We start from the raw sequence: 12,919 nt of genomic DNA, 5'->3' as shown, positions 1-12,919 counted from the left end.
AAGGTCACGTATTTCACGGCCAGATTACGACACACTATTTACAGGTAAATAGCACAAACTGACAGCCCAAACACCCACTACAGAGTATATATTGCTACCTTATGAACAGAGACGTGTCTTGATTTCTTTTTCTCTTTTTTTTTTTAAAGAAAAGGAAAACGATAAGTGCACGACTGCCCACGCTTTAAAACTACAATTCCCAGGCACTTAATTGCAACCACGTGTACGGTAAAGTCGTCAAAACCGGGTCAGCTCTGACTCACGGAGAGAAGAAGAAAGGCAGCAACAAAACGTCATACGAAGAAAAACAAGAAGCGTCATCATCCTCAGCATGCATCGTCAAAGTTATCGTACTCCTGCGATATACTGTAAGTCGGCAAAATTAGATAGCGGTTCGGTACTTGCTAATGCTGAATGCTAATGCTAACACACATGCTGCTGGACGGCGTCTGTGCGATGCTACGTTGAAGGTGACTGGCACGACTTTAAGACGACGCTGACGTTGAGCCAAAGTGAACGAACGCCAAAGAAAACCCTGCGAAATAAATAAGAACGCGTCGTATGTTTACGGAAACGAGTGTTGAAACGAGCAGAAACAGGAATGAGGTAGAGACAGTGATTTGCCACTAGGGGGAGTGTAGGGAAAGAAAATAAGCAAGAGGAATGAAATAAAGGAGAGACAGAGGTGTTTTTGCTCGATGGCTTGGGTCAGTGTGAGATGGTTCGGTTGTCTTGCGTTTTTTTTTCCTTTTTTTTTTTTCTAAAGCCCCGTCGTCCTCACATCCTCAGGCGGTGCTCACGCGGGTCGGAGAACGGCGGCTCCGAGTCGTCCATGGGCAGCACCAGGCGCGTGCCCCGCATCACCAGCTCGTGGTCGCCGTACGTCAGCTCTCTGTCCAGGTCGTCGGAGGCGCCGGCGCCGGAGAAGGCCGCGCCGCCGCTGGTGTGCGCGCCCGAGGCGTCCGTGCTGACCGTGATGTCGCCGTAGGTCAGGTTCATGTCCCTGTCGTTCAGGATAAGGTCAGAGTCGTCGTCCTTCAACTCGCCTTCGTTCTGGAGGAGAGAGGGGGGAAAGTGTCAGGTAATACACCACTGTTCAAACGTCTGGGCTCAGTTAGAAATGTCCTTATTTTTACATTAATTGAATCAGAAATACACTCTTTACATTGTTAATGTGGTAAACGACTATTCTAGCTGCAAACGTCTGGTTTTTAATGGAATATGTACATATAATATGTAGAAATAAAAGTGCTAAGTAGAACCATATAAGGTTCTTCGGCTTGCCCTCACAGGAGAACCCTTTTTGGCTCCAGCATCTGGAACCCTTTTGGAGGGTTCCACCAAGAACCCGTTTAAAACCCTTTATTCGGGAAAGGGGATTTAAAGGGTTCTCTGGATCTAAATGGTTCTTACTGGAATCATTAGTGTTACCAAGAACCCTTGAAAAACCCTTTCTTCGGGAAAGGGGAAGCAAATGGTTCCAGGTAGAACCTAAGCCCTTGTAGAAGGAACACTTACTTCTAAAGAGTATATTTCCAGTGTTCTAATGGTACATTGTGTTTGCTAATCGCTTTAGAAGGCTATTGGATGATTAGAAAACCCTTGAAAACCCTAGTGCAATGATGTTAGCACAGCTGAAGACGAGAGCTGAAACAATTAATAAATTATTAATCAATTACTAAATTAATCGTCAACTATTTTGATAATCGATTAATCAGTTTGAAGCTTTTTAAACAAGATTTCTGATTGTTTTAGCTTCTTAAATGTGAATGTATTCCTGCTTTCTTTGCTCCACAGAAATCATTAGAACTGAATCATTTTGGTTTGTGGACAAAACAAGACATTGGAGAACATCGTTATTTCATTCGTCTGATCAACGTAAAATAATATAGTGTAAATATAATATAATGTAAAATCTCTTAATACAAGATAAAATCTTAAAAACTAGAGCACGTCTGACCTCATAGGCCTGAGGGCTGGTGAGTAAGTGGGCGAGGGGTCCACAGCAGGGAGGCAGTGTGGCTGTGAGAGGGGGGCCACTGTGAGTCAGGATGGGCTTCAGGTAGCTGCAGAGGGGGGGCGCCAGTCAAGGACCATTTATGTATACACAGAAAACACACACACACACACACAAAAATAACTAACCCCAGATGATCGGGATGATTAATGAACGCCGAGCAGATTAAAAACAGCTGTCGTCCGTCTACGGATCCAGGAAAAGACAAATTAGAGCAAGTTTAATGATATAATTAGAAGATTAAAAAGAATTACAGAAAACACAATGGCCTTTATGTTGCTGGTGCAGTTACGCTGCTCATTAATCTTAAAGTCTGTACACGTCGCTCCCTCTGCTGTCTGACACGGTGAACTACAGCAGACACTGTCATGTGGTCGCCTTCAAAATAAAGCTGTAAAGTGGAAGAGCTGAGAGGAAACTGTGCTCTAATGTATAAAAATATACATATATACATGTATACATATACATATGTATACATGTATATATGTATGTATATATATAAAGTGACATTAAGGACAACAAAAAATAATAATCTTTTAGGCTTTTATGACCATTCATCTCTCACTCAAGGATACTTGTGGTCAAAGTTGTACCAAATCCTGAAAAGCCAAGCACTTTCTTGTTTGGTGCTTCGTCTTTCTAACGATCCGTCGCTGATACTCATCTAGAAAAAGAAGAAAAAGATAATGTCAGTTATTTTCTTCTGATCATCGTTACATGCATCAGTCTTCAAGTTAAATCCTGACTCACAGAGTTATCTTGATCCGCGTCCACTCCCACTCTGCAAAGAGAAAAAACACATTTAGGGAACTCGATGTCTGGCAGTTTGAGTCGGTGGCATCATGACACCAGGGTTACAATTTGACTGAGTAACTGACTGAAACCACATTGAATGGAACAGTATGTAAATAACATGTGCAACTGAACGTATTAACGGCGTTGATGGCGTCAACGTTAACGCACATCACGTTTCCATGACTGACCGACCGGAAAAAGACCCGCGCGACGTCACGTTTACGCACGAGTCTCTAAAGTAACGCTAAACTTTAAAAACAGAGGCAGATACACATACGCAGCACACAGGTACGCTGGTTATTTGTAGCGCTGCTCTTTCGTTTCATAAACAGACCGCAGCTCCAGTTCGACTGAAACGGCGCTAAAGGAGCTAAATGAGCTAACGGCGCAGAAGGAACTATCAAAGCTAACGCCGCTAACACAGCTAACGGGGATAAAGGAGCTAATACAGCTAATGGCGATAGAGGAGCTAACACAGCTAACGGCGCAAAAGGAGCTAACATAGATAACGGCGCTAAAATAACTAACACAGTTAACTGGTAAACGGTGCCTGGACTCCGGTGCCGCAGCACGTAAACATGACGTCATGCACGTCTTTTTTCGGTCAATAGTCATGCGTTAACATACGTTAACGTTGACGCCGTATTAATCTATAATTTTTTTGTTTTCTACCCCCTAGCGCTGATCTGAGCCTCCAAGGTTCAAATAAAAGCAGAGACGTTACCGTATGCGCTGGCAGGACAACATCTGAGTGGTGCCTCCTCCACAGACCCAAACGGTGAAGAAAACCACGAGCAGCGTGGTGGAAAACATCATCTGACGGGCGTACGTCGCAGTGTCCCTGATGGACAGGGCAAACGTCATCGCGCCTCGCAGTCCTACGAAAACACAGCAAGTAAATGAGGCATGAAAGTTTCTACACGCAACCAATCAGGGGGTTGTGTTCGTTATCTTTTAATCGACAGGAAAGCCGAGTACCAGTTACCTGCAAACATCATCATGTGCTGAAAGTTGGATCTGATTTTGTTGCGTCGACCCAGATTGAGAAGGAACGACAGAGGGTAGATGTTTGCGGCTCTTCCCAAGAAGACGGCCAGCTGAGGGAGGGTTAGGGTTAAGGAGGAGACGACAAAACTAAGACACAACAGAGGACAGAGTTGCTTCTGTGCTGAGATTATCACGGTTTGCTTAGTTTGCTTAGTTGTAAAAAAAAAAAAAAAGATACGAAAGCTCCGACGACGAACATCGGATTAAAGATGTGGTTCTGGAAGGTGAACAGGGCCAGACCCATGTAGGAGAAAATGAAGTTTTCTGCCAAGAAATTCAGCAGCTCAAACAGCTGCAACACACAACAAGACACACAGCAGCTTTAACATAGGTGCAGTTCAACAACAACAACAACAACGTTATACGCTACCGTTCAAAAGTTTGGGCTCACCTATACAATTTTTGTTGTGTTTTCCATTATAAGTCAGACTTTTATTCATCAAAAGAGTTGCAAAATGAATAGAAAATATAGTCAAGACATTGGCAAGATTAGAAATAATGATTTTTACAAGGGTTTTCTAACCATACAACATCCAAAATACTATACTTTAAAAACAGAGGCTCACATACGCAGTGCACAGGTCCAGTTCAACTGTAGCCTTGCTAACGGCGCTAAAGGAGCTAACGCAGCTAACTGCACTAAAGGAGCTAACACAGCTAATGGCGCTACAGGAGCTAAGGCAACTAACTGCGCTAAAGGAGCTAATACAACTAATGGCGCTAAATGAGCTAACACAGCTAATGGTGCTAAACGAGCTAACACAGCTAACGTCGCTAGCGCTGCTAACACAGCTAACGGCTAAGCTAATAGCCTTCTAACGGGATTAGCAAACACAATGTACCGTTAGAACAGTGGAAATGTGCCTCTATACACCTATGTACATATTCCATTAAAAACCAGACGTTTGCAGCTAGAATAGACGTTTACCACATTAACAATGTATAGAGTGTGTTTATGATTCATTTAATGTTATATTCATTGAAAAAAATAAATGTGCTTTTCCCCAAACTTTTGAACAGTAGTGTCCAACATTTCCCTTTAACTTCTTCTGTTATCTGACACGACAACAACTTGTCACAACTTTCTAATTAAAGACAAAAACAAAACACTTGAAGCATATTGTTGTAATAGTGAGCCGACATTGCTCCAGGTCTAACCTGTTTGGTCCGGTCCTGGGACTCGGGAGAGAGGTTGTTGAACGTGTAATGGGCCTGAGTGATTCCACAGAACAGGACTGCGACCACACCTGCAGCACATCAGGACAGAGGGAGGACAGTCGTAAGTGTCGATAAACAACGACTTCATATCAATATGATGCATTGACGACACAGTTTGCACAGCGTGTGTGTGTGTGTGTGTGTGTGTGTGTGTGTGTGTGTGTGTGTGTGTGTGTTACCTGTGAAACCACACGCCTCAGCCAACAGGAAGGTGCTCCATGACATGAGAAAGAAAAGCGCCGTCTCCAACAGCTGGAAATCCCTCAACTTGGTGAACTTGGTCACGTGCGGACAACAAGAAGTCAAGGTTTTTTTTTTAAACACAAACACTCTGACACATCACACACCAGGGGAAAACAAAAACTAGATAATAAACAAAATATGCAAATTAGGGACATAACGATTAATCGATGACTAAATGAACTGCCAGCTATTTTGACTGTGGATTATAATCGTTTGAGTATCAGCTTCTTAAATGTCAATATCCTGGTTCCTCTACTCTTCTATAACAGAAACGCATTCAAATTATCAATATTTTATGACATTTTATGAGCTAAACGACTAATGAAAATAATATGCAAACAAAAATATACAGTGAAATATGTGTCTCGTCTAATTAGTTTCGAGTATTAGTTATTTTGAAGCAAAACGGAACAAAAATAAGCTAAATTAATTAAATAAAAGCTTTGAATAATTGTCATTATCTATAAATATATTATTTTAACGCTAACAAGTCCTATCAAGTAACTCCATCATGAACAAACGACAAAATAAATGAGTCAATAATTCGCATTTTCACTCTGATCTTGCTTGTAACATTGCTAATATACAGTAGATAAAGTCGTGTGTTGTTTTATGGATAAATAATAACATTAATAATGATGATAATAAGAATAATAAAAAAGATATGAGAGCAGTGACGACTCCGGTGGCCACGCCCAGAGCAAACGAGCCGCTGAAGACGCCGAGGAAAACGCCAAAAGATTTCAGCATCGCCATCACCTCGAAAGTGTGACTGTTGTCGCCTTCAGGCTGGTACGCGACTATCGACCTGACACGACACAAAATACAACATTATTACCACGTATGTCTTTGTATTAGTAGATTCAAAGATAAACCAGGGCCACCTTCAGATAAAGAAAGAAATAAAAGATGAATAAGATTCACATTTTTCGATGGGGGACAAAGAGAGAGGAAAAAAACAACATTCTGCCAGTAGAGAAAGTGAAAGGAGACGAGAATTCCAGGAACCAGTAACACAACAAATTCATGCACAGAGTTGTTTGTTTTTGATGAAAGACGATGATGACGAGCACAGCCGTCACATCACGTTTGAGAAACAGCCTTCAAATGTATATTCATGAGAAACTGGAGTCTGTGATCAAAGGACTGTTATCACTGCACAAATATTCAATAATATGCAGGGCACTCAGTATGAGGAAGTGTTTTAAGTCACTGATACGGTGGCCCTGAGGTGCAAAACACAAACGAAAATGTGTTTTGTGATTTGCGTTTTTTGTTTTGCATTTGTTATTTGCGTTTGTGTTTCTTGATTTGCATTCATGTTTTGTGTTTTTTGGTTTGCATTTGTATTTCGTGATTTGCGTTTGTTTTTTGATTTGCGTTTCGCGTTTGTGTTACTTGATTTGTGATTTGCGTTTGTTTTTTGGTTTGCATTTGTATTTCTTGATTTGCGTTTTTGTTTTTTGATTTGCGTTTGTTTTTTGATTTGCGTATTGCGTTTGTGTTTCTTGATTTGTGTTTGTGTTTCGTGATTTGCGTTTGTTTTTTGATTTGCGTTTCGCATTTCTAGATTTGCGTTTTTGTTTTGTGATTTGAGTTTGTGTTTCTTGATTTGTGTTTTGCACTCAGGGCCACCCTACTTTTAAGTGGCAAACCTTGTTTAATTTCAACAAACAACTTGAGCCAAGAGCCAAAAGCAGACCCCCCCCCCCCACACACACACACACACACAAAACAAATCACTAAGCAGTTTGCCTGTAAACATTTCTGGCTTCAGGGACTTCCCTTGACTTTGTTATTTAGACAATGTAACCGTGTGTGTGTGCATGTGTGTGTGTGTGTCCTGAGCTGACTCGCAGCATCAAACACAGTCACTGGAAACAAGCTAAAAAAAAATCGATGAATGAATAATGAATCTCTCAGTTGAATAAGCCAAGAGTACAAGAGCAAAAGTGCCAGTGATTTGTCATGTTAGTTTCATCTCCCAAGATCCCACACACACACACACACACACACACACACACACACAAAGCCATGCTCTACTTAGTACAGCCGCCGTACACTGGACCGGTCAGAGTCTCTCCACAGGGACTGTCCGCTCTGCCGTGTCTGCCATTATAACTTATTATTCTGTGGGAATCATTCCATGTAGAGCAGCACAAAAAACTAAGGGTTAGTTCATGTGCCATGCATATATAAAAATGGACATACTCTAGGATTGAGAATCACAATTTGAGCGGCATCATGACAGATTTGGGAACCAGAAATTTACCAGGAAATATTTATTGGACAATACCAGCTGTATGTGCAGTGCTTAGAATTTTTTTTAAGGAAAAGCACTTTTTTGTTCAATGAATATAACTAATTAAATGAATCAGAAATACACTATGCATTGTTAATGTGGTAAACGACTATTCTAGCTGCAAACGTCTGGAATATGTACATAGGTGTATAGAGGCCCATTTCCACTGTTCTAATGGTACATTGTGTTTGTTAATCTCGTTAGAAGGCTATTGGATGATTAGAAAACCCTTGTGAAAAATTATTATTTTTAATAAAAATCATTATTTCTAATCTTGACTATATTTTCTATTCATTTTGCAACTCTTTTGATGAATAAAAGCGTGACTTTTAATGGAAAACACAACAAAAATTGTATCCGTGACCCCAAACTTTTGAAGGGTAGTGTAAATTCCTCTTCATGGGAACATCATTTACAAAATGAACATGTTTTATTAAAGAAAAACTGGAAATTGAGACAATAAACTATTCAGAAAAAAAAAGGGAGTTGGCTCATTTTCTCATAGACGTTCATTCACCCCCTGGAGGCTAACTGTTCCCTCCATCTGCTTCCAAGGCTTCCCTTTTCAAAAGACTACATCCATTGTTACACAGTGAGTCTCTGTTGCCACTTCGGGTTGAGCGCAGCATTTAATGACGAGCTGATATCAGATTAGCTAAAGGTCACTGCTTAATCAATCACAAGAAAGCATGACTCATACTTTCATCATTTCCCCTCAGGAAAACAGTAACTTAGCAGCAGCAGCGGTGGCGGCTGTGCATATTCAAGACCGCATGACACAGATGCAAACTTAATGAGTGTGAACGATGTTTAAAAAACACAAAACAAGGGATGACTTACGAGGACAGAACCACAGCCACGGCGTCGTTGAGCACGCTCTCTCCGAACAGCAGCGCGTACAGATCCACGTCCACCTGCAGCTCGTTGAAGATCGCCAGGACGGTCACTGAGACACACAAAACCAAGGAATTCATCTCCACATTTTCATTGTTTTTTTATTTGCTTGGAACACGTCCAACAAGACCCGAGCGGATCCAGGTCATTATAATAATAATAATTAACACACACCAGGGTCTGTGGCGGAGACGATGGCGCCGAAGAAAAGACAGTCGGTGAAGAAGAAGTCTCCGTCCAGCTGTCCCACCTTCTTCATTAGCATCACGCAGCCATACATCAGCAACCTGATGAAGCAACAGCAGGCAGTTAACCAAGAGAAGGATGGTTATTTACGTTTTTTCCGACTTTGCCATTTAAAATAAGCCCAATTTATTATTTTTCCAAACCAAACCAATGATGTTTGACAAATGAATATTCTTTCTTACCCGATAACAAAACAGGAAATGACTGTTCCCAGGAACGCATAGGCCAGGATGGATCCCATGTTACGGAAAAAGTGTCTCTGGAAGACAAAATTAAACAACTTCAAGCTACTTTAAAGGTGAGATTGGAAAAGTGCACCTAAATTATTATGGACAAAGAAGACTTTCTTCATTTAAAGGTGCCCACAAAAGAATGTGGCCAAAAACCAAGGTCTTGTAGGTTTCGTTTTCTGACGTAACTGGCAACCTGTGGTTGCTCGGCAGCTGAGACTCTACTGACTGCAATGAATGGTAGATGGCGGTAGGTGGCGCCACATGCCAAAACATGATTTCACAACATAAACATGATTTGCAGTCTGCAAAATGTTTTTTTAATGCAAATATTTTGTCTGTACTGTTGTTGTTGGTGAGTTCAGTTTGTTATATGAACATTATTCCTGAGTCTCTGTGACATATTAGGAGGATTTTATGGCCAGTTGCTTCAGATTTATTACATAATGCACCTTTAATTGTAATTGAATAACTCGTTGAAAGTCAAACATAGTGTTAAATAATGACTGAAATACAACTGTACCCTTTTCAGGCTGTAACCAGCATGGAAGATGATGGGCGGTAGAAGAATGTTGAAGAACACTTCAGGGTCAAAGGTAACCTGAGCAACACACACACACATAAACACATCATCATAACATCAACGATATCATAATTACAGTAGAGCTGCAACTAACGATTGTTTTCTTGATGAATCGTTTGGTCCATAAAATGTTAAGAAACGTTGAAATGACGATATTCTCCAATGTCTTGTTTTTGTCCACAAACCAAAATGATTGAGTTTTAATGATTTCTTTGTTATGTGGAGCAAAGAAACCAAGAAAATATTCACATTTAAGAAGCTAAAACAATCAGAAATCTTGTTTTAATCATGAAAAAAGCTTCAAACCGATTAATCGATGATCAAAATAGTTGACGAATTACAGTTCTGTACAAGTTTTGACCCACAATTAGATGTGCATAGACACACATACTCCCAATACTCATTAAAAAACACAGTAATCAATACTACTTTGAGACAAAAACACAACAACTGCACCTTTCGCAGCATCTCGTTGTCGGCCACGTCCTTCGATTCGCTGGGATTGATCTCCCCCTTCAGCGTGTACTCGTAAAATTTGCCGCTGAAGTTGACCAGCAGGGTGGCGGGGCTCACGTTCACCTGGCAGCTCAGCGTCACGTTGCTCACGTCCCGAGGAACGTGGATGCCGTATCGCAGGATCACGCCGACGATTAAGCCTGAGGAAAAAAAGAGTTAAAAAAAAAAACACAGAGAGCAAAGAAGATGGAATCAATAATCAGAGAAAGGTAGACTTTCTCCTGCAGCTGCTGGAAATCTGCATCTTTATTTTGGAAGAACAGATTTAGAAACTATAAAGTCAAATGCCTGTGAAGTTAAGAGGGAAGTGAGAACGACAGAAACCACCGCTCCATGTTTGTCATGTAGAAGAAAAGGTATCAGACCCTCCAGGATTATATTATAAAAGAGATTTTTAACCCTCAATTTAGCTTATCTGGTTATTTAAAGGGTTAGAAATAAAGATATTAAGTTAAGTCAGCGTGAATATTTGTATTTCATGAGCTACTCACAGCTTATTTAGAATCAGAAACAGGTTTTATATACATGATACAGGGAATTTGCTGTGGTGCCAAAATACAATCAAGAAAAGGAAAAATATAAATTACACACTATATTAACTAAATTAAACTATAAAACAATATTAAATTAAATAGTGTACAGAACACTGCACAGTTGTAATTACTATCACATAAGCACCAACATCTTGCGTTTTCAGCAATTTTATTGTCTGTCTTTTATAGCTGAAACGATTCATCGATTAATTGATCATTAATCGATTACTAAATTAATCGCCAACTGTTTTGATTCATCGGTTTGAAGCTTTTTTCATGATTAAAACAGGATTTCTGATTGTTTTAGCTTCTTAAATGTGAATATTTTCTTGGTTTCTTTGCTCCACGTAACAAAGAAATCATTCAAACTGAATCATTTTGGTTTGTAAACAAAACAAAGACTTATCAAGAACATCGTCATTTCCAGCTTTGACAAACACTGATCAACGTTTTTTAAGATTCTCTGACATTTTATGGACCAAACGATTCATCGATTAACTGAGAAAATAATCGACAGATTAATCGATTACGAAAATAATGCAGCTCTACTATCTTTTATGTCAATTCATCTGTTTTAACGATATATCTTTTCAGATCTCATTCCAGTATAGTCGTGCATATTTTGATGTGTTCCATTTCGTGAAGGTTGAAATAAAGCTTAACGTTGACAAAAGTTATACAGCAAATCAATTGGATCATTCGGCCTGAATAGAAATTAAATAGTGAACGTGTTGCCGCAGTATTATTATCATTATCAGTACAGTAGTGCAGTAATTGAAGGAATGTGCTTGTTTTGTTTCCACCAGTGAGTCATTGGTGAGTGAGGGTTTTTCCTGACAGGTGCAGAGAGGGACTTTCTGTTATTGAGTGAAGGAGGAACCAGGATTCATGCCACAGTGTGTGGACTATGGAGAAGTGACATTTTGTGTCGTTGTTGTTGTTGTTTTTGTATGGTACACTAGTTCCCTTTCTTGGCCCTGGAGGCTGAACTCTTTTTAAGGTTCTATTTACAAAACCAAGCATTGTGAAAGAGGGCGTGTGCGTGTGTGTGTGTAACCAAAGCTTCTTAGCCTGCAGCCTCAAAATGCGCCACAGTGTGTGTGTGTATTTAAATAAATATAAAATGAAGTCATTTCAAACACACACACACATATGAGAGTCTCGCGCCCTCTCACCATAAATCATCGCCAGCCCGGTCTCGTGCAGGAACCTGAAGCGCCGGTGTTTGAAGAGCCATATGGTGAGGATGGTGAGGGTGAGCAGCATGATGAAGATGAGCAGGTCGGCGCTGTCCTGCCGGTGGCTCTCCTCCGCCCTCTTCTCCGTCACGATGGTGTTCTCCATGGCATTGCTCTCCTCCGCAGACAGCGACGACGCTCGGCACACACAGATGCCCACAGACAGCGTCACCAGCAGCAGCAGCCACAGCGTCCGCGTCGCCCTCCGCGCGCCGTTGACAGTCACTCGGAACACCATGGCGGCTCAACCGCTGCTAAGTCGTTGTGGATAAAAAGCCAAACTTTAGGGCAGAAATTGTGTGTTTTTTTTAGAGGGGGGACTGGTAAATGTGTGAGGGGGGAGGCGACAGCAGGAACGACGACATCAACAGAGCTACAGACTCCGACCCGGAAGTGAAAACTAGCATTTCCAGAAATTCTACAGTGTTGATTTCAAACTAAAAGCACCGCGTCACGACGCAGTTGCTTTTAAACCGCCCACAACATGTTAAGCTTATTTTGCCACTTTACATAACTTTTATTGAACGAAGATATAGCTTGTGTTGTTTTCTGGCGGTGTATTTCCGCAAATGATTAAACGAGTTCACGCAAAGTGATCTTACTTTGAAATGTCCCATTTCCTTCGTGTTGGACAGGAAGTGAACATATACAGATGTTCTCCCTATTTAATGTGAACCTCTTTTAACATTTACATTTGGATAACCTTTTTTTTTTTTTTTTTTTTTTTTTTTAAAGAAAAGAAAATTAAAATAATTATTTTTAACATTGCATGTATTACAGCACTATTACCGCCATAAAAACAGCTAACTAACAACGTGTTTTGCTAAAAGGGCGTCATTACACCGTTGTACCAGAAATCCAAGATTTGAGCTTTTCTAGTCTCGCCAGCTTTACACATTTTGAGTAATAAACATGCAGATTTATGAAAGAAAAATGCAAAACTTTAATATCACCCTGATTGAAATTCAACCATGGGCCACGCAGAATTCCTCCATTTCACAAGATGGCCGACAACCGCCTGGAAATTAAAATGGGAAGAATGTTGTCTTCTGTTAGT

At 40.6% G+C, this 12,919-nt stretch overlaps 1 protein-coding gene across 4 annotated transcripts; it reads right to left on the bottom strand.

The window, feature by feature from the left end:
* Positions 1–231: 231 nt before the first annotated feature.
* On the bottom strand, positions 232–11,983 carry slc9a6a (solute carrier family 9 member A6a; the record flags this gene model as incomplete). 4 transcript variants are annotated; one of them, XM_083891231.1, is made up of 16 exons in its annotated part: positions 232–1,053; positions 1,961–2,066; positions 2,593–2,681; positions 2,768–2,798; positions 3,537–3,690; positions 3,798–3,909; positions 4,038–4,151; positions 5,018–5,106; positions 5,257–5,362; positions 5,987–6,128; positions 8,463–8,568; positions 8,691–8,803; positions 8,945–9,021; positions 9,516–9,593; positions 10,032–10,231; positions 11,800–11,983. In XM_083891231.1, the coding sequence occupies 16 exons, from the start codon at positions 11,966–11,968 to the stop codon at positions 778–780; spliced, it is 1,962 nt and encodes a 653-aa protein (XP_083747357.1). In that variant the 3' UTR covers positions 232–777. The 4 variants fall into 4 exon arrangements, with proteins under 4 accessions (XP_083747357.1, XP_083747359.1, XP_083747360.1 ...); XM_083891233.1 differs by having other exon boundaries at positions 2,771–2,798; XM_083891234.1 differs by having other exon boundaries at positions 2,593–2,675; positions 11,800–11,980.
* Positions 11,984–12,919: the final 936 nt, after the last annotated feature.

This window comes from Microchirus variegatus (genome assembly GCF_963457635.1).
Source record: "Microchirus variegatus genome assembly, chromosome: 6".
Classification (NCBI taxonomy): domain Eukaryota; kingdom Metazoa; phylum Chordata; class Actinopteri; order Pleuronectiformes; family Soleidae; genus Microchirus; species Microchirus variegatus.
Note: the sequence above shows the minus strand (reverse complement) of the source record. Positions and strands in the feature narration are given on the sequence as shown.